Here is a 22,643-nt window from a genome sequence, read left to right on the forward strand (position 1 = left end):
CAGGGGCGACACCGAGGGTTGCGATCCCGTTGCCGGTCCCGGTCCGATACGGGGGCGACACTGAGGGTTGCGATCCCTTGCCGGACACGGAAAAAGACAAAAAATAATAGTAATAAAATTTAAAAAATTTTTTTAAAATCCCCTTACTGATCATCTTTAAAAAAAAAAAAAAAATTACTCTCCACTCAATATAAAAAGTATTAATTAAATAGCTACTACAGACAATACAATCTTTCCTCAATTATCCTGTGAAAATAGAAAAGAACAAATTAAATAAAATTCACACATGTTTCTCCAAACTCTATTTTCCCCAGTCCCCTAATTATAATTTGCAGTGGTCAACAATCACAAGTTCCAACTACTCTCCTTTCTCTACCTATCTTTTGTTAGAAATTATGACAATAATAATTTATAGTTCTTTGGTAACAATAAAACCTATAGAAAAACAGTGTAGTAGTGATATAATCACTCTTAATAAATTATTTTACCAAGGAACATGTCTAACATGCTCAGGTAAGTGTAGATTGGCAGCTAAAACTTGAACAAAAGGATACTTTTATGGACAAAGACAAGATTAGTTTGGCCCAGTTGGAAGGCGGTCACCATGGCTGCTTTCTCATCCAGTAAAGCCACTTTCCTAGATAGAGATCCGTTATATGCAGCCCTATGGTCTTGCAATTGCAGTGTATAATGTTCCAGGGGAAATTTCACCTCTGTAAGACAAGAAAGATACATAAATGTAATGACCAGCAGCCATTCCAGTGGATAATGGAGTATTGTTGGATTATAAGAGGAAGATCAGGAAGCAGGCCTAAAATAAAAGTATGATCTACATCTAATTTCTTTTCCACTATGATGAATTTCTACATCCCCATTTGAGGTGAATACTATATGAGTTTGTTGTTGGTATCGATTATATTCTTGAAAACTAGTGAACTGAGCAGCAGGATGAGTCATCACTACGTAAGTAAGGAAATGACTAATATTAATGCTGTCAGTGCATGCTTTATAAACTCAATCGGACTTTTGGGGTCAATCAAGTATTAAGTTTTCAGTTAATGAACTGAGTTTCTCAAGAAACAACGTTTGCAAAGATCATTGCAATGATCACTCAAATTTTTGACAGTAAAGTGTCTTCACTTGCCTCACAGAAGCTGGTAAATTTTTGGTTATTTTAGTAGAGAATTCAGATGCTTATGGGCACTGAATCCTAACTATGCCATTAACCTATTCAACATATAGGGACTATCTTTCCAGTATTAGTTCAAGTACACCAATTAAGAAATACTTTATTGGGCCGGCCCGGTGGTGCACTGCTACAGTGTGCCACTTGGGAAGCGCGGTGGCGCTCCCACCGAGGGTTTGGATCCCACATACGGACCGGTTCCCACTCACTGGCTGAGCGAGGTGCGGGTGCAACACCGAGGGTTGCGATCCCATTGCCGGTCCCGGTCCAGTACGGGCGCGACACTGAGGGTTGCGATCCGTTGCCAGACACGAAAAAAGACAAAAAAAAAAAAGAAATACTTTATTGCAAAATCTAATGCCACAAAATATTTTTCATATGTAATGTGGAGTTGCTTGTCTTGTCAGCAGAAAGAATTTGGGAAATCAGTCACTGGAAAAGATGCATCACCTTACCTGTCATTCTTCCCTGAACCATTTTTGCAACTTTGTACTTAATATATGCTCCTACTAAGAGATAAATATCATGGGATGGTATAAGAAATATATTCTCCAAAACAAGCAGACGTATCAATGCTGCTGCCACTTTCTGAAAGAAGGAAAAAAAAGTTTCCACAGGCAAAATCCATAAGGACATCTTCCTTGTTATAAGCTTACTTCTTATAAGTTTCTTTAAAATTTTTTTATAAAGATAAAAATACTTTCCTAATCACGTCATCATTTCAGTTAACCTTAAAAAGTGATCATGAGGGGCCGGCCCGGTGGCGCACTGCTACAGTGCGCCGCTTGAGAGTGCGGCGGTGCTCCCGCCGAGGGTTCGGATCCCACATACAGACCGGCTGCTCACTGGCTGAGTGAGGTGCGGGCGCAGCACCGAGGGTTGCGATCCGTTGCCGGTCACGAAAAAAGACAAAAAGGAAAAAAAAAAAGTGATCATGAATCTTAACACTAGATTAACTTTCTAAGTCACTTATTGACTTTCTAAGTCACTCAGACTAAGAATAGAAAATGCAAACTCTTCTAAAGAAGGAGTAGGCAAGTAAAAAGACAAGTATGCTGAAATGAGAAAAGGTAAGGCTTGACTGCCATAGAAATTCTTTTAGCCAACCTCCAATTAACTGACTTGCCAGATTATGTTACTTTCCACTGCCCGTTGAACATATTGATTCCTGTAAAGACTTTCTCAACATGAGGTTGGTAGGCTGCTCTCTAGTATGTCCATACACTTGTGTTTCTGCCACTTGAATTTATATACACACACACACACACACACACAAACATATGTTGTATATATATACACACACCCTCTTTAAAGAATTAATTTATTTGGGGGGGGGGGTTATCTAGCCAGTATAGGAAATGAACCCTGGACCTTGATGGACCTTGGTGCTATCAGCACCATGCTCTAACCAACTGAGCTAACTGGCCAGTCCTCTGTCACTTAAATTAAATGCTTACCAGTATATTTGTTTTTCCCAAATTCATTTATGCCAGTTGTACTTGTAATTATAATTACATTAAGACAAAAACTATGAATATGAAGGAGCTGTTCTCTGCGCAAAAATTTTAAGTTTTAAAAAGAAATTAAAGGTAAGCTGCTAATAAGTGCTGTCAAATTAGGTATAGGTGAAAAGTGTAAAAGATTAGAAAGAAATCCTTAAAAAATATAGAATTCTATACTTGAGTTACTTTATACATATTTACATTTTCACTTGACTATAAAAGAATATGAAACTTGAAACTGTAGTTTCAAGAAGAATATGTAGATTTCTAATCAGTGAACTTATGATTAAATTAAGGCCTTGAACCTACATCAAAGGATTGGTGAATAAAATGCAGTTACATGTTTTAAGAAAAAGTGCCAGTCCTATTTGTAATTGTAATTGGTAATAAAATGTTTAAAGAAGAAGTTTTCTTTATGCTTACCCACTTCAACTGATTTTTTCTTTCTTTTTGTACAGGGATCTGAACCCCGACCTTGGTGTTATAACAATCTGCTCTAATCAAATGAGCTAACTGGCCAGCCCTGGCTTTTTCAAGTGACTATTGGCCCAAATCATATCAGATTAGAGGGCTCTACTAAAGACAAACATAAGACTATATTTTCTATAGGAGAGACTGTTAGATGAAATTTTATTTATGTGTTTGTTTATTTACTTATTTTTTGCTGCTGGCCAGTACAGAGATCCAAACTCTGTACCTTGGTGTTATAACACTGTGTTCTAACCAACTGAGCTAACCATCCAGTCCTGTTAGATTAAATTTTACAGCATAAATTTTTTACCTTATAGAAAGGTTCATAAATTCGAACTTTAACAACAGCAGCACCAGTTCTAATCCCAGACACCAAAATCATATCTCCTTGTTTCTCTTCTTTTTCCATCTCAGCTATATAGACTGGGGGAGAATATTCTGCTTCGGAGTATTTCAAAATCCTAAAGGTATGAAATAAGATTTGTTTCTAGCAGAATCAAACAATATCTTCTTCCAAAGGTCCCTAAGAGACTTTATTTATTTTATTTATTTTTGGGGGGAAGAGGGTGGGAGTAGGGTGGCTAGCTGGTTCAGGGATCCACCTGAGAGACTTTAACATAGTCTCTTCAATGTCTATAGAGTGTAAAAAGTTTTAAAATTTCTGTTTTCCACAAGCACTGTTAGAAAAGTATTTAATGTGCTTCTGGCTAAAACTGTTGTAGAACTAAAACTTGGATTGTCTGAGATCTGTTCCTTGATACAGAATACAAAATTTCATACTATAATCCTACTCTGTTTCAGAATGTGCACATAGCTTGATTAACACAACTCCCAGAAGATACACCTGGCACAAATAATTAAATAGTCCTGAGCTCATGAACTCTTCTACAGTGGCTCAAATTAGGCTATCATAAAGGTACCTACATCTATACCATAATTTATTTTATCGAAGACTTTTGGTGGTGAATTTATCTGTTTCAAAGAAGTCCAGACAGCAGGAGTATCGAAGTCCACACAAATGGTTGCTATTCAATGTGCGACCCAATGGCACATGCCTCCTTCAAAGTCAGATGATTTATGTTTGGTTTCAAGTTTACCTAATTTTGCTAGACAGTCCTTCTCTTGCTGACTCGTTATCCTGGGCAATGCTCCACTCAAACATCATCCCTGCCAAACTACTAAAAGTATTTCCTGTAGGGTAAGCCAAAAGCAGACAAGACAGAATCAAATATTCAGGAATCTTCAACAAGAAAGGGAAACCTAACTACAAAATTATTTTTAGGCCTCTTTCACTAACAAATAGAAACACTAAAATAAATAAATAAATGGAGAAAAAGCAAAACAAAACAAAAAACCCAAACAAATGAAAAAATAGAAGGACTATCATTAAAGAATTAAAACACATATATGAGGAAGATCCCTACATAAACAACGTAAGTACTGTTGCTGCATAAGCTTTCTGAAAGTAAAAAGGACTCTAGCCATTAAATGCTGGTTGACAAAAATTATGCCACACTCTTTCTGTTCTTTTCTACATAAAGGCCACCTTATAGTCCACCTTATGGTTGATGGGCATCTGTAATCCTGGTCCCTTCAAAACAAATTTTTATAAAAACCAGATTCCAGAGGAGTTCATTTTTCAGATTTAAAAAAAATTACTCTTTACTAAATAGTATACAAAGAAAGTGGCAGTAAATTTAAGTAGTTTTAATACCATATTACAGCATTAGAATAGTACACTAAAAGCAATATAAAATCAGTTTCAAGAAAGATTAACTTAAAACTATAAAACTTTTTCACAGATTTACATTTAATTCTCTTGGCTTACAGAAAGTGGACTGATCAAAACAGAGCTAGCAATAAATTCTAAAAAATGTTCTTAATTATTAATCTAGGAACCACTGGTAGAAGTTCAGCAGCAGAATATCGATATTTAAGAAAAGTACTGAGAGGCCGGCCCGTGGCTCACTCGGTAGAGTGCGGTGCTCATAACACCAAGGCCACGGGTTCGGATCCTATATAGGGATGGCTGGTTTGCTCACTAGCTGAGCGTGGTGCTGACAACACCAAGCCAAGGGTTGAGATCCCCTTACCGGTCATCTTTAAAAAAAAAAAAAAGAAAGAAAAGTACTGAGATAACAAAAAAAAAATAGCAGAAAAATTTTATGAAAGTATGTAACTAATACATTGAACTCTACTAAGAATTAATTATTAATTCCTCATCTATCTGAGCTCCAAATGAGAAAATAAGTATTATTTCCAATCTACTTTTATCACTCAAGTTCCTATTTCCAAGTGTTAATCATAAAGGAGTATCACTTTATTTTAGGTAATTTTGTTGAATCTTCTGAAGTTTTTTACCTTCAGCATCCAATGCCCTCACAATCAGTTCCAGGGGTGAATCATCCACATAGAGTTCCCGAGTCCGAGATACAATTTCAATGCTGTCTATCACATCAACCTTAACATCACAGCGTAGTTCATGGTCAGTCACTACAATGAATGCAAAAACTGAGTATTTAATTCAACAGGTCATAAATCTATTAATCTCCAATACTCAAAAGCTTATTATAAAGATAATGTAAGGGCCGGCCTGTGGCTCACTTGGAAGAGTGTGGCGCTGATAACACCAAAAATAAAAAATAAAATAAATAAATAAATAAAGATAATGTAAAAGAAAGACTATGACAACTGCTTTTACCTGTGGAAAAGAGCACGACAAGATATAAGAGCCTCTGTTTCTAATAAGAGACTGTAGTGGATTGAATTATGTCTCCCCAAAACTCATTGAAACTTGAATTGTGTCCCCCAAGTTTTATGCATTAGAAACAACCCCCACTGTGACTCTTAAGAGGGTGGGAAATCCTATTATGGTAGCTGAAAGGCGGAGCCTTGAAGAGGTGATCGGATTGTAGGACCATGCAGTAGTGAATGGATTAAAAATGGTGATCAGGTATGTGGTTCTGAGAGCTTTAATTTTTTTTTTTTTTTTAAAGATGACCAGTAAGGGGATTTTAACCCTTGGCTTAGTGTTGTCAGCACCACGCTCAGCCAGTGAGCGAACCAGCCATCCCTATATAGGATCCGAACCCATGGCCTTGGTGTTATCAGCACCGCACTCTCCTGAGTGAGTCACAGGCTGGCCCTCTGAGGGCTTTAAAATTAGAGGAGAGTCTGTCTTGTTCTCTCTCTCTGTTTTCACCATCTTGCAATGTGAGACCCCTGGGTCACTGTCGCCACCACCAGATGGACTTTGGACTTCCCAGCCTCAGAAACTGTAAGCAATAAATTTCATTTTGCTTATAAATTACCCAGTTCCAGGTATTTTGTTACAAACAACCGAAACAGACTAATACAGAGACACCAGACCAGAGGTTCTCAAACATTAATCTTTGATGATGTCTTCACTCCTCCACGGAAAAATGAGAAAAACAGAAATTTTAAAATAGTGAGTAATAAAATTAAATTGTATTCACTGTAAAGAAATATATTTTATTCCTATATCTTATTTTTGAAATGGTAAAATGTTTTTTCTTTTATGAAATGATGGTGTTAGTAGATTTTTTTAAATGTATTTGTCTAGAAAAGTAAAATGGTGGCAACCATAAGTCAGACCTATCAATAAATTTTCTTTCTGTCTCTTTCTATTTCTTTTCTGGACCATGAAATTTAATGGTTTCCAGCGGTTCCCAGCTTATTTATATGCATGTAAAGGCTGGAAATCACTATATTAGACCCAACCAGAGTTCCAGGACAACTAGGGTTCCAGTCAGTATACCCATGATGAGATTCAGAAACATGAATTGAAACAGTACAGAATGAAATGATTAAATAAAAACTGTTTTGTGTCTATTAACAAGACTCCCTCCTACCACCTTTATCATGTATTTGAGAACTGTCTACATAGCTGCCCCATTCTGCTGTTGTTACACATTTTTAGTTTTAGCTTCATCTAAAAGAAATAAAAACAAAGTAACTACTGCTCTAATACTCAAAATCACCAATGAACATCAGGGGTAAACTTTTTTATTTTTATTTTTTAAATTTATTTAGGGGTAAACTCTGTCCCTAGCCATTGATCTGCTTTTATGGAATTTTAAAATGAAAGGAGAATGTTAATCATAAAACACAGGTAAATGTCCATCAACAGACACTAAAGTACATCAAAATATACTTATTTCAGGAAACGGTTACTTCCTTTTATAAGAAACATTAAAAATTCAATTAATCATCCTGAAACTACTTGATATATACAATAGGGTTGAACAAATAAGTACATACATTGTAGACAATGACAGTCAGGTTTCTCCCTGAGAGAGAAAGAAGTTACAATCAGCAAGGAGGGAAGGCTAGAATAAACCTTGTGGTATAGGATTAGAGTTGAAGATATCAGTATGAACTCACGTTTATTTTAATGCGTATGCAGATAGATCCGGAAAAAAATGTAGATATGTACATATACATGAGTTATCATACACACATATATATCTTAGCTCTGTCTGCTGAGAGGGCCAGTGACACCCAGGAGCAACAAGCATCCTAGCACACAGATCTTGCTTTCTAAATATAATCCTTTAACAAAAAGTACCAGGACTCCTTGAAGAAAAGTGCTGGCCAGAGAAAACATAAGATGAGCTTGGATGATGTTGCAGAGCTAAAACGTAAGGAAGTACTAAAAATAAATAAATAAATAACAAAAATAAAAAATGATAGGAGCAAGTCCAAAGGACATAGGACCCAACCCGACAGAGCTCCCAATGGCCAAAGCTGGAAAAACCGGAATAACAAAATAAGTTATAATAGTATTGAATTATAACCAGTATTGCATGGTATTGAATTATAAAATAAATATCCATGAATCCATACTGATGTAAATAATAGCTGAATAAATAAATAACTGGGAAGAAGTTATTTGTAAGATAAAAGACATCTTTCTTTCAAAAGAATACTAGTTAACAAATATAGAAGGACTGAGGGAAATAGAAAATCACCATTAGAACATTATAGTAATAAGATTTATGGATAAATGCTAAAATTAGTGGCTGAAAGTAGAAATATGATCTATCAAGGCATCTCTCCCAAGTATTTATTATTTACTGTGGCAGTTAATATATGCTCACAAATTCTTTGACACTCCTCCCTCCAGGAGGTGAAGCTTAATTCTCCTTCCTTTGAATGTGGGCTAGACTTAGTGATCACTTTTAAAAAATAGCATATGGGAAAGGGAAAATGGTAACTTTTTTTTTTTAAAGATGACTGGTACGGGGATCTTTTTTTTTTTTTTTTTTAAAAGATGACCGGTAAGGGGATCTTAACCCTTGACTTGGTGTTGTCAGCACCACGCTCAGCCAGTGAGCGAACCGGCCATCTCTATGTGGGATCCGAACCCGGGGCCTTGGTGTTATCAGCACCGCACTCTCCCGAGTGAGCCACGGGCCGGCCCTGGTAAGGGGATCTTAACCCTTGACTTGGTGTTGTCAGCACCATGCTCTCCCAAGAGAGCTAACTGGCCATCCCTATATAAGGATCCGAACCCGTGGCCTTGGTGTTATCAGCACCACACTCTCCCCAGTGAGCCATGGGCTGGCCCTAAGGAAAATGGTAACTTTACAGTGGAGAAACCTGACAGACACCACCTTAACCAAATGATCAAGATTAATATCACCAGTGATAAATCCCCCTGAGATAATGCAATGAGAAGGGCTCTTCACTTCTGTGTTTTTCGCCCAAAATCAATAACCTCAGCCTAGCCATGAGAAAACATCAGACAAACTCAAATTAAGAGACATCCTATAAAACATCTAAACAAAAATCTTTAAAAGTATCAAAAGTGACTGAGAAACTGTCACAGATCAGAGGAGACTAAGGAGGCATGACAATTTAGTTTAACAAGATGGTGTCTTGAATTGAATCCTACAGCAGAAAAAGGACATTAGTGGAAAATTAAGGGAAACTGAGTAAATGGTACACGGGAACTCTCTATACTATCTTTGCATCTCTTCTGTAAACCTAAAATTATTTTAAAATAAAAAAGTTTTAAAAATTAAATTAATCTTCTACTTGATTAATATTTAACTGAAGAACAGTACCCAAAGTTAAAAAAATTAAAGATCAAGACACGAGGTCTACGGACAAGAACCAAGAAAAGTTGAAATCTCACAGGAACTGCTGGTAGAATTACCATCAAGGGCATGTTGCAGGTATGGCAAAGGAAGGAAGGGAAGGAGGGAGGAAGGGAAAGGGAAGGAAGAAAAGGAGGGAGGGAGAGAGGAAGGAAGGAAAAGCTTAGATAGTACATACACTAGATAATTAGGCACTGGATAATTTATCACTAATTAAATGAGCAATTAAATCCCTTTCTTCAGTGAAGAAATGAGCAGGGCAATGGCAGAACAGAAGCAACTGTGACCTTAAATTAAAAATATGGGGGCCGGCCCGTGGCTCACTCGGTAGAGTGCGGTGCTGATAACACCAAGGCCATGGGTTCGGATCCCATATAGGGATGGCCGGTTTGCTCACTGGGTGAGCGTGGTGCTGACAACACCAAGTCAAGGGTTAAGATCCCCTTACCGGTCATCTTTAAAAAAAAAAAAAAAAAAAAAATGAAAAACCTTGTGCGCACAATGCCTACTCATCTGACTACTTCAACAGGAAGTTTTTCAATACAAGGCCATTAAGACAAAAAATTACTTTGGATGATTTCCAAGTAAATTTAGAGTGATTAGGAGAAATATCAAACATTTAACTTACTGCTTTTATTTTATTTTATTTATTTATTTATTTTTTGCCTTTTTCGTGACCGGTAAGGGGATCGCAACCCTTGGTGCTCAGCCAGTGAGCACACTGGCCATTCCTATATAGGATCCGAACCCGCGGCAGGAGCGTTGCTTCCCTCCCAGCACCGCACTCTCCCGAGTGCGCCACAGGTTCGGCCCAACTTACTGCTTTTAAAGTGAAAAGGAAAACAAATAATAACTTTATTAAGTAATACAAGAAATATTCTTATTTACAGGTCCATATTACTTCAGGTATACTTCAGGTCCATACTGGAGTCAGGTAATGAAGAAAAAAATGAGATAGACAGAAGGAGAATTGATCAAGGAAGATGAAGAAGTAAAGAGGAAAAAAATAAGAGAATAAAGTCAGGATAGAGAGAATCAAAGGTACGCAGAGACAGAGTCATAAAGAGGGAACAGAAATGACAAATACTTCCTGCCTTCCCTGACCCTCATATTTATCCTAGCTTCCAAATCAACTCCTCGTGATTATACTCCACTGATGCAACCAATCAATAAGTATTTACTGAACATTTACCAGGTGCTGAGCACAGTGCAAAAGGTATTGATCACCCCGTTCCACTCTCCCACTAAAACCACCCAGTTGTTCAAACCCTTTCTTCATCCTTCATGTGAGCTTTTTCATCTAAAACTATTTCCAAGGGCCGGCCCGTGGCTCACTCAGGAGAGTGTGGTGCTGACAACATCAAGTCAAGGGTTAAGATCCCCTTACTGGTCATCTTTTAAAAAAATAAATAAATAAAAATAAAAATAAAATAATTTCCAAACTCCTCTACATGTACCAAAGTGTGAAGTCTAGATTTCCCACTATAAAAAGGCATATTTATATATTCATAAACTACCTCTGGTAGGATGCAGAAAGGTGGTTGCCTCTGGGATGAAAGAAATATTTACTTTTCACTATATAATCTTTTATATTCTTTGAATGCTTTACCAAATGGAAGTAACAACTAGTCAAAAAGAAAAGAAATAAATCTAGCACTCTTATCATATGGAACACGCCCACTCAAGTCTCTCACCTCTATCCATCATCTAACATAGCCACTAATTTTCTTTACTACACTATCATCAAAAACATCATAAACAAAATTTTAAGCACCTCAATACCAATACAGTGCTTAAATCTTTTTACCTTTATAGGCACCCTGTAGTTAGCAGGCAACTCAATACAGTAAATATTTGCTGAACAAATGAATAAACAATTTCTCTTAGGCATGCACTTCCCTTAAAAAATGCCCTTCCCTACCCCTTTCAGAATGACTGTTCTCATTCAGATAGGAACCTGGTAGGACAATGAGACTAGCAGTTATCATTAGGAATCTCCACATCTATGTACACAATTGTATCAACAGTAAAATTGGGAAAGTTGATTTAAAGATTCTTAACTTTGGAATATTTGCTACAAGGCAAATGAAATTAAGCTGAGAACCAGATTTGACATTTTTCCTAGTACTTGTGAGAATCAATCTTTTGATACTGGAATAAATTCATGTAGTTAAGAGTAAATACATTTTTAAAATAGCATATATGGGGCCGGCCCGGTGGCACACTGCTACAGTGCGCCGCTTGGGAGTGCGGCGGTGCTCCCGCTGAGGGTTCGGATCCCACATACAGACCGGTTCCCGCTCACTGGCTGAGCGAGGTGCGGGCGCGACGCCAAGGGTTGCGATCCCGTTGCCGGTCCCGGTCCGGTACGGGCGCGACACTGAGGGTTGCGATCCGTTGCCGGACACGAAAAAAAGACAAAAAAAAAAAATAGCATATATGACCAAATCAATGCTCTTTTCTAACTTTGGTATCTTCCTCTATCCTTTGTAGCTACTCTACATGATACCATATTTCACTGATTCCTATATACTCACTTTTTGACATTTTAACATCTCTGAAACTGGGATTTTTCTTATATTTGATGACATCTTACAATTGCTGTCAGCCAGGCAGCAGTCATGACATAGTTGTCACTGACTGTACATTTGAGAACACTGAAAGGGCCAGCACCAAAATTTGTAGAGTAGGAATTAGTAATTGGAAGAAAATATGGTAGATAATAGTACAGGACTCTTATCACCAGGAACCAAAAGTTTAAGAGCAGGGAATGGGAAAGGTGGTGACTCAGATGTGCTAGGAACCCATTTAAAGCTGGAAACAAAAACAACTTAGTTCTATCAACTTAAGAGTAGGTTTTAGGTGTTTTTTAAAAAATGTTCTTTTAATACTGTATCACTAATACTTTTAATGGCACAAAGGAAGATGTTATGGGGATAAACACAGACATTGATGATTCCCAGTCAAAAAGTGATTCAGATGAGGCAGAAATGTAAGGCAGTTTTAGGAATATCTTAAGCTGTTTATTTTACTTATATTTTATAAATTAAAAAGTTCTTTCAGTAGGTATAAAGTAAAAATTCCAAGTGATAAAAAACATAGTTTAATGAGCAATGTTTTTCTTTCTTAGGGATACGTAAAATAATGGGGTGCTTTATAATAACATCTTCAATTAAAAATAGTATAACAAACATCCTGGGGCCGGCCCGTGGCTCACTCGGTAGAGTGCGGTGCTGATAACACCAAGGCCCCGGGTTCAGATCCCACATAGGGATGGCCGGTTCGCTCACTGGCTGAGCGTGGTGCTGACAACACTAAGTCAAGGGTTAAGATCCCCTTACCGGTCATCTTTAAAAAAAAAAAAAAAAAAATCCTAAACTTCTCTTTAATAACATATTATAGATAAATCACTTATTGAAATATTTAGGGCTGGCCGGTTAGCTCAGCATGATGCTAATAACACCAAGGTCGGGGGTTGGATCCCTGTACCAGCCAGACACCAAACAAACAAAATATTTAAAAGCCACACATATATTTCTGACCTATCAATAAGGCAATGAAGTGCCAGAAAGTCAGAGATACAAAGACCCCTGCTCTGATTCGAATACAAATAGCATTTCTTGAGCTGCTCTAGACTAAAATAGACTAGTATAGTGCTGCTCAAACTATAGTATGTATAAGAATCACTTGGAGAGCTTGTTAAAACACAGAACCCTGGGCCCAGCCCAGAGACTCTGATGCAGAAAATTGGAGATTGAGCCTGAGAATTTACATTTCTAACACAGTCCTATGTGATGTAGGTGATGCTGATGATATATGTTTACAGCCCATACTTGGAGAAGTATTAGTCTTTATACTTGAGACCAACTTGCCCCACTTGAGACTTGTCCCACTTGAGATCAACCTCAGACCTCAACACCTAAATTAGTGCCAGATGAATGATTCCTTTTGTCTTTCATTGATTCAAACAACCAGAGTTTCCATGGTATCTGACAGCATACCAAGTGCTGAATATACAAAACCAAAAAAGTCAGAATAGGCTGCCACAATTAGGGTTTATACTGCAGGAACCCTTTTTTCTACCACTTATTATTTGAAGCCAACACCATTTGTGTTCACCATCTATATAATATATCAGATTATTCTACCCCAGAGGAAGTGTTATATAGTGCCATTGTTCTCAACATACCTATTTCTCGAGCAAGAATAATACTGCTGAGGCGTATGGGTTGGGTAGATTCAGCAATAAGTACAGCTCTTTGGGAACACAAGGTACCATTTTCATATAAAGGCTCAACGGTAACTGCATCATGATGGGTGGAATGCCTGCCAGAACAAAATACTTAAGAGTATGAAATATGTGGGTTAAAGTTAACCTTTGGTGGAACAAACATTCCTATACTTTTTCTATGTTACATAATACCAAGTATACCTAAATGACACTCTTTAAAGTAGGAACATTGCTTAGGGACACAAGAATTAAAGTGGGAAAGACTGCTCACTCAGAACCTTTTCCCAATGACTTCTTGTGCAAAGTCTCATTAGTGTTATATTCCTCCCTCAATATTTAAAATAAGATTAATGTTCCATTCTCCTTCAGTATGTAAAAATAGGATTGATTTTGTGTTTCCAGTAATGAAAGATGAGACTTTCTTGTACTCTGAGTAATGAGTTTCCTACAATCCTAGAAACTGGGTATCTAAGATGGAAAAGTCACGTAAATTATGAGGTGTGAGTCCAACTCAAAATATGAAAAAAAACCCGTTAATATGTTAATATTTTTAGATGGGAACTGGCTGGTTACTCAATAGTTAGAGCATGGTACTGATAACACCATGTGTACAAAGATTCGATCCCTGTCCTGGCCGGTTGCCCCCACCTCCCCACCCCCACTCCCAGAAAAATGGATGGAAGGAATGGCTTTCACTGCTAGAAAGATTCCTTGCATCACTCTCCGTGAGAAAATGCATAACACTGGATCATCTTACAAGCCCAATTCCCTTACACTTCCTCTAAAAATAGGTAATTTATCACACTCTGAACAAACGTCATTGCTTCTCTTAAGGGAAATCTACTCCATTTAGGATGAAAGCTCTGGCATCTTGGAGCTCACCACAATTAGGTTTCCTCACACCTTAGGTAACCACATAACCTATCACGGAGCTCTCTCACCAGAAAAATCATGTCTTTCCATCTTCTGTCAGGCAGTCGTTATCCCAGAATTCAGTACCCCTTGCCCTCACACTTTAAGTGGGTACCCTTACATAAGGTGGGCAAACGTTTATATTACAGGCAGATCTCATCTCCACCTAAAATGAATCCTCACATCCCAAGAAGCTTACATTTCAGGGTCTCTGGGTCCCAGTTTCCTCATCTATAAAATGGGAGTAATAGTACTCTATAAGACTGTAAAAAGTGAATACATTATATGTACAAAATGCTTTGTTAAGTACTCAAAAATTAGCTGTTGTATTTAGGACTCCCTCACGTTGATTAGCTCGCCTGATTTAATTAGGGGAGACCCTCACACCTCAAGTCCTTCTGCTCCTAAAGAAATCTCCTCAGATCTTGGGAAATCCCTCTCACCCTAGCTGTTTACACTAAGTCCCTCACACTGGGCACCATCAATACCTGAGGCCTCCAACACAGGGCTTCCCTGTGCCCTGAAAGCTGCTCACACAGCGGCTAACCCCTCCCAGCACACACGACGAAAAGGCCAGTCTCACATCCCCAAAATTTCTCACATAAGGACCCTCACACAATCTGACGTCATCCCACATGAGTAGGACCCGCCACCTCCGGAGTGTCTGGCCCCTCCACCCCCAATTACACCATACCCTCCTCCCTTACAGAATAGGCTCCCTCGCACCCAGTGACCACACAGCAGTCCCGTGGGGTATTACAGAGGGAACCCCTCTCATCCTTACTGGATAGTGTGTGGGTGCATATGCTTGTGACCCTCAACCCCTCACCAAGTGTAGCAGCCCCGCTGAGCCTCCAGCAGGAAGGACACCCGGCCTGGCTCCCTGCCGAAGGGTAGCAACACCTGTGGCACGTTAAGTTTGTTGGCCAGGGTCCCAAGCGAAAACAGAAGCAGCAACCAGAGGCGGTGCAGAGGGAAGGAGAAAAAGATACCGAAACCTTCGGGAGCTGGTGCCTCAGAGCCAGTCATGGCGACTGCTGCGTCTCAGGCTCCCGCTCAAGTACAGCCGCGCCCTCAGCCCCAACTCCAGCCAATCCGCAGGCGTGACGTCAGCAGGCGCTGGGACCCACTTCTTGCTCGGAACTGTGGGAAATTTTTATGAAGAAGTTCTTCGGCATGCCCTTATGAAAACTTTAGGCACAAACCCAGCTACCCGCTTGATGGAGTTTGGATGTGTTGTCCCCTCCAAAACTCGTGGAAATTTGATCTCCAATGTGGCAGTGTTGGAAACTGATTGAGTCATGGGGGCGGATCCCTCATGAATGGATTAATGCTCTCCCTGGGGGAGAGGGGATTAATGAGTGAGTTCTCCCTCTATTAGTTCCGGCAAGAGCTCGTTGCTTAAAAAGACCCTGGCACCTTCTCCCTCTTGCGCTTCCTTTCGCCATGTGATCTGCTTGTATCCACCAGCTGCTTGCTGCTTTTCCGCCAGGAGTAGAAGCAGCCTGAGGCCTGCGCCAGACGCAGCTGTTCCAGAATCTTAAGCCAAATAAACCTTTCCTTTATAAATTACCGGGTCTCAGGTATTTCTGCTATAGCAACACAAAACGGACTAAAACACCACTTAAAGGGCTACTTTCCTAAATATTGGATGGCAGATCTTTTTAGTAGTAACAAGAAGCAGGAAAATAGGGGGAAAAAAAGCCCAACTAATTTATTCCAGTTTAATTTCTCCTTCCATTGCCAACTGTGTGTTTGGCTCCTGGACACACACACAAAATTTTTTTTGCAATAATTTCCATCAGCGTTGGTCCATGCGTATAAACAGAAAAAATTCCAGTCTCTAGTATAAACAGTTGGATTTTGTCAAGGGAGCCATGTAGTTTTACTAGGAAGTCCTATGTCCGGCCTCACGACCAGAGTACAGGAAATGCCAGAACACAGTCTAAAAGGCAGCTTTGAACACTATTCCTTCATACAGCCTGTCTATAAGCAAATACTGAGAGCACTTCTTGTGAAATTCTTTTTTCTTCAAGTATCCAACAGAATATTGACTCAAAGACTGTCTCAGGACAGTTTATTAAAACCACACATTTATAGGAGTATGTGATCAGCATATATTTTGTTTTTTCCATATATTGTTTAAAGTTAAGGAGCACAATAAATCCATAATTTATAAGGAAGAATATAGTTGTAAAGGAAAATGTATAGTTCAGCTTGAAGATGCCAGTGTTAAATTAAGTAGCCTATAAAAGTCCTGCTACTTAATTATTTCTAATTTTCACATTTACCCTGACAGTACCTATTATCTCCATTTTACAGATGATGAAACTAAATTATTTAAATCAGGACATACAATAGGAACTTCAGAGCTGAGTTTTGAATCCAGTTTTGGTCTGCTGACAAAGACTGTGTTCTACATTAAATCCTGTTGTTACTACCCACAAAGATCTGATTTTTAACCCAAACCTCTTAGCTCCTGTGGAGAAAGCACATTTGGTTTAATAAATAAGTCAAGTAGGTCTGAAGGTTGGAGGGACTGGTTCTTTATTTCAAAAAGACAGTTGTCAATACTCAGTATCAAAACAGTTGCACTATTGGTTTTTCTTTCTCCCAATTGGCCCCAAAGAGACCACACCAAAGGAGAGTACATTTTAAGCCAGTAAGCTGCAGGATGTGCACCTAACAGACTTCACAGAAACATTACCAAAAAGTGGGGATTGGGTAGGGAAAGAAACTTTAAAGATCAGCACACTGCCAGCCAGATGGTGTGGCCAGGGTACCCCAACCCCAAAGAAGCAAAGTTTCAAAATAACATAAAAATTTTAAAGTTTTGTACATAAGCTATTCAAGATTTCTCCAGCACTGATACAAAGCACGAGATGGCACTTTTAAAGACAGCAGCTTCAGACCCAGAAAAGGGTGATAAGATGAGTTTCATATGACTAAATCAGTGGCAAAAACATAATTTTCTTTCTATCTTTCAAGGAGGCAGGAGAGCAATTAAGTGGTCACCTCAACACACGGGGCACATGATCCATTCTGTGGAGCAGCTGGGAAGGGGGTAGAGATGGGACAAAAATTTGGTCTCAGAGGTCTTACCATCATAATTTGGTAACTTCTGTCAGGAAAAAAAAAAGTTGTTCAAAAATAGCTTAAAGCTGAAAACCTGAACAGCATGTTTTTTGTTTTTGTTTTGGCTAACACCTCCTTGAATACCCTTTCTGGTTTGGCTGGTACTTTGTAAAGAGCAATGAGGTTTCCCAGAGTGGAGTCTTTCCCTGGGCTCTGTTTGGCTCTCAGTAAGACAGGCCCATACACCTCCTTCCCGCCTCTATGGACAGGGCAATATGCATTAAGCTGAAAAGTTGCCTTCCAAAAGTGAAAAAGGGATTAGATTGCTGCTTAAGAACTGTGGAATTATTTGGAATGTTTTACATATGGTTGCTACAACAACAACAAAAAAGGTAATTACAAAATGTGTACATTACAACATGCTTTTAAAGACACTTTGCATTGTGCTCACATTCCCTTAAATGTTGTTCCCAAAGGTGCTCAAGCCTCTAGCCCAGCTGGAATCTCTGAGAAGAAGCAGAGACAGTGGTGAAAAAAGACATGGGGGGTGGGGAGGGGAGTGTAGAGGGTGGAGGGGGAAGTGAAAGGAGAAAGCAGCCTTCCAGTTAAAGATCAGCCCTCAGTTTAAAGGTCAGCTTCCGGCAGGCTGGCCTCAGGCAGAGTTGGGGTCAGAGGGAGGAGCAGCAGCAGGGAGGGACTGGGGTGCTCTACATCTCATTCAGGTCAAGCAGAGTCTGGTCCAGCATCCTTTGTGTGCAGAGGTGCTCCTCTTTGATGCATTTCAGTTTATCTAACAGAGGTAAAGGAGAGAAGTTACAAAAACTAGAAGTAAATTTTAGGGTCTGCCCACTCTCTGAGACTTGCTCCTGTTGCAAGGAAACTGCAGACTAAAAAAGCAGCTACCTTCTCGGCCACAAAAGTGAGCTATTGCATCACTAGGTTTTGCAGGGCCTCTGGCTTGCCTACTGAAGTTGCAGGTGTTGCTATACTTCCTGGAGGAGGGAGCTGGGGATCTTATCAGCAGTTTCCTCTCCCTCTCACACCCAACCAAGGCTTTCAGCTTTCAGTCACTGAAGGAGCAGGCCTTAAGCATTAGCCATCCACTCTTCTAAACTTTGCTCAGAGAACAGTACCTACTTGAAATGGCTCACTGGAGTTTGACCACTGCAAACATGAATGGGCATATTTCTACCAGGAGAAACATAAGAATCTCAGCTTGAAAAGAGTATAGGAAGATCCTCATGCGTCACACGCTTTTTCCAAAAATAGAGGGGAAAGGAATAATTGGTAGGATAAATAAAAGAGCCCTCATAACTAAGTGAAAGAATCTGTAAAGAAAATAAAGCCAAGAATACCACCCATTCATATAAGCAAAACCTTAATTGAGATTTTTGCACAGGTATTGTCCATAACTAGCCTGTAACAGAGTTATTTGCAACTAAACATAAAAACCAGGAAAAGGAAACAAGAAGGAAAATGTCAGGAAGAAAACTAGCAGCTGAACAAAGAGAATCTAATCTGCCTAGCAAGGAAACCACTCTGATGACTATAGGAAGGTGAGGAAAATACTCAAATCTTCAACTCAGAGAAAGTGATAGCAACACAGACCCATATTCATATCCCACACCCTTTTCTTTCCCTTTTTTTTTCCACCCAGTCAGAAGGACCCATCCCTGGGCCTGCAGATGAAGCAATTACAACATCTTGTCAAGTCAGTCCTTTTATTGTTAGAAAACACCCATGCAAGGGAACATATCCTACAGTCAGTGCACAAGTGAAAGAGCAGAAAATCAGGGTGGAAAACGAAAAACTCTCCCAAGTTTCTCACTATAATCTCTCAGGCTCCTCCTTTCATCACCCATAATCTCTTATAAAGGGACAGAAATGCAGCATTAACTGTTCCAACTTTACATTGCTGTTAGGAAATAAACAAAATATTCTAACTACCCAAATCAAAAAGTAATTTGCTTTGAGCAAAATAACAACTTTTAAAAAGACAATCAGAGGCCTGCCCATGGCTCACTCGGTAGAGTGTGGTGCTGATAACACCAAGGCCACGGGTTCGGATCCTATATAGGGATGGCCGGTTTGCTTACTGGCTGAGCGTGGTGCTGACACCAGGCCAAGGGTTGAGATCCCCTTACCGGTCATCCTTTTAAAAATAAATAAATAAATAAAAAGACAATCAGCTTTTTGCTGGGGTCCAGGTCAGTGGTGTAAGCAGTAAGCTCGGTTTAATGGGCATCAGTGAGCCCTGCCCATCAGTCACACAGATCATGCAGCGTTAGCTTCAGCTCATTAGAAAGCAGGCGGTTTCGCTCAAGTTGGCTGTAGAGACGCTCTGCAGCAGCAACGGAGAGGAGGGAAAACAAGAGAAGGAGAGGAAAAAGAGGAAGAGAAAGAGAAAAAGGGAAGGTTAGTAGAATACCAGAAGTAAAATTTGAGTCTTTCAACTAGCTGGTATACATAACATGCATCTGTAAGGCAGGATGGATGCAAAGAGGATTGAGACAGAGGGCAATAAGAGTCAGTCAGTTAGTGGAAAGACCACAGAGGAATAAAAAATAAGAAATTCAGACTGACAAGTTCGTAGGACATTTTGAGGCAGAAAAAAACACTTTCACAGCATTTATTCCCTGGGGTGAGAAGTTGAGACAAGTAAAAAAGGGCAAAGGAAGGAATACAGTTGACTTAGAAGAAATGCATTCACAATAATCAGCGTTTGAAGGAATCGAAGTCAACAGTTGAACATTTTTCGGGGCTGGCCCATGGCTCACTTGGGAGAGTATGGTGCTAATAACACCAAGGCCACAGGTTCGGATCCCTATATAGGGATGGCCGGTTGGCTCACTTGGGAGAGCGTGGTGCTGATAACACCAAGTCAAGGGTTAAGATCCCCTTACCGGTCATCTTTAAAAAAAAAAAAAAAACAGTTGAACATTTTTCTACAAAAGCATTCAACACAGCATTATGAATGGTAGACTGGGATAAATATCCCCACATGCACTTATCCTACACTTTCTTTATAATGCTTCTTGTTGTAGGTGTTGTGTGTGGTAGACCCACCTTTATGGCTTATCCAATCAATATGCAATTTCCCCTTCTTTTCTAAAAGAATCCTAAAACTTTTAAGGTCAACAGTGTGCCCAACCCCAGGGAAGGCGAATTACTGTTATAAGCCAATCAAGACTATCCTGTAGTTTTTTTCAGCCCCCCACTTGCAGCTAGGGGTGAGCATGTGATCCAGTTCTAGCCAATGAGATGTAGAGGACAGTCTGCTGGGGGCTTCTGGGAAAAACTTTAGCTTTGCCTCTTGCCTTGAACATGGATGTGATGACTAGAGCTGCATTATTCTAACCTTAACAGAAAAGGCCAAGAGAATTACAGAAACTCCAGCTATAACAAGCTACAGTTGCTCATGGCTAGATTTATTATATAATAAAAATAAATCCTGTATTTATTTAAGCTACTGTTAAACTCTTTCTTATAATCAAAAGCATTCCTGATACAAGCAGTTGAGTGCTGAAGTCCACTGGCTATATCTGGATCTTCTACTTGGAGCACACCTTAAAGAAGGAAGGGAGTAGGGAGAATTCAAATCCATCTGAACAGCACAGTGGTAACAGAAGTTTGGGGACAGGAAAGCCAAACTCTTTCCTGGTTAACTCCTAGTATCAGTTCACAAATAAGTTTCTTGCTATGTTTTACAGCCTGTTTCAAAATGATCTTGGGACCTCAATATGAAAAAGATACTTTCTATCCTAAAATCAACTGTGTCTGTGGGCATTGCTCAGACACTTTGCCCTCCAGGTTGAGGTTTTCCTCAGTTCCACAAGGAAGCTGGGAGCCAGGATGGTCCCAACAATACTTGCCCCTTTTAGGTACACCATCAAAACAAAAGAATATATGTATAAAAAGAGCCTGGGAGAGAATGACCAAAAATAATCAGTTGTATTAAAGAGCAGAATTAGGGCAAATTTTTTAAATGGCATTTCCCATTAAACCAGTGGTTCTCAATAGGGGTGGTATTGCCCCTCCCAATCCCTCACCCCAGGGGAGAACTTGGAAATGTGTGGGGGATAAGTTTTGATTGTCATGATGACTAGAAGGCCCTACAGATATTTACTGGGCAGGGGACTGCAATACACAGGATTGTTCTGTACATCCAAGAATTATCCTACCCTAAATGACAAGAGTTCAGCATTGAAAAACACTGTACTAGTCTATAAGCTCCACGAGGCCTACAGTTGGACCTGGTCTTATTCATTGGGGCATCTTAACAAATAGCAGGGATTCAAATTTGTATAATCTCATCTTTCTATCCTACTGTCATGTTATATTACATATAGATTTCATGTATAGCCTAAACTTGGATAGTATCTATACCCAAGTTAGTCTGTGTGATTCCCACTCCTGTCTTGGGAAAGAAGGGTGTTATCAGGATCTTATCTCTCAAGTCAGTGAGGGTTCTGTTCCATTTAGAGGAGAAATAAAAAGACAGAGGAGTGGGGGGCCGGCCCGTGGCTCACTTGGTAGAGTGCGGTGCTGATAACACCAAGGCCACGGGTTCGGATCCCATATAGGGATGGCCGGTTCGCTCACTGGCTGAGCGTGGTGCTGACAACACCAAGTCAAGAGTTAAGATCCCCTTACCGGTCATAATTTTAAAAAAAAAAAAAAAAAAAAAAAAGACAGAGGAGTGGAAGTATTTTATTGCCTGACTAAATCCCAGAACACAGAGTTCCCTAACTGCATGAAATAAGAAAGACAAATGCAATTGTTCTCTTCATCTTGTATTTAGCTTCTAACTGTGCTATCTCTAATGATCAAAAATTCTGGATCATACACTATCTCATTAGTTTAAAGTTCTTAGTTCCCTGATAACAGCAAAACAAAACAAACAAAAAGCAAGGGAGAGAGCCCATTTGTTCTGATGTTCCTTTTAGCCATGCCCAATTAATTAGGGAACAATCCCATGGAGATGGGGAGTATTCAACCAATACCACGTGAAAGGAAGAGACTGGAGTGGGGCTAAGATAAGGCTGCCCAACATAACAGGTCAGTTCCACCTATCAGGCAACATGGGGTCCAGCCACATTTTGTTCCTTATCCCAACAAGGGTAACAAGGAATGGAAGAATGGGT

The 22,643-nt window shown here is 39.5% G+C and overlaps 2 protein-coding genes across 12 annotated transcripts in view; both read right to left on the minus strand.

The window, feature by feature from the left end:
• Positions 1–15,529, minus strand: part of NUP210L (nucleoporin 210kDa-like) — a gene marked incomplete at its 3' end in the record, with an annotated part of 101,378 nt that extends 85,849 nt beyond the window's left edge. Inside the window, exons 1-7 of the mRNA XM_008592832.1 lie at positions 15,254–15,529; positions 13,471–13,607; positions 5,521–5,652; positions 4,257–4,350; positions 3,470–3,620; positions 1,642–1,774; positions 555–713 (exon numbers count right to left, since the gene is read on the minus strand). Coding sequence (XP_008591054.1) covers positions 555–713; positions 1,642–1,774; positions 3,470–3,620; positions 4,257–4,350; positions 5,521–5,652; positions 13,471–13,607; positions 15,254–15,453 — 1,006 coding nt within the window. The remainder of the gene's footprint in view (positions 1–554; positions 714–1,641; positions 1,775–3,469; positions 3,621–4,256; positions 4,351–5,520; positions 5,653–13,470; positions 13,608–15,253) is intronic.
• Positions 15,530–16,950: 1,421 nt separating this feature from the next.
• The window catches only part of TPM3 (tropomyosin 3), a 29,574-nt gene continuing 23,881 nt past the window's right edge, over positions 16,951–22,643 (minus strand). For 6 of the 11 annotated variants that reach the window (XM_008592385.1, XM_008592378.1, XM_008592424.1 and 3 more), the window contains one exon: positions 19,665–19,840. In XM_008592385.1, the coding sequence (XP_008590607.1) occupies positions 19,761–19,840 (80 nt within the window). In that variant the 3' untranslated portion in view covers positions 19,665–19,760. Of the gene's footprint in view, positions 18,290–19,664; positions 19,841–22,643 lie in introns of those variants that run through there. The other 5 variants (XM_008592353.1, XM_008592348.1, XM_008592400.1 and 2 more) reach the window with 1 other exon arrangement.

Source organism: Galeopterus variegatus, unplaced genomic scaffold (assembly GCF_000696425.1).
Source record: "Galeopterus variegatus unplaced genomic scaffold, G_variegatus-3.0.2 Scaffold154, whole genome shotgun sequence".
NCBI lineage: Eukaryota > Metazoa > Chordata > Mammalia > Dermoptera > Cynocephalidae > Galeopterus > Galeopterus variegatus.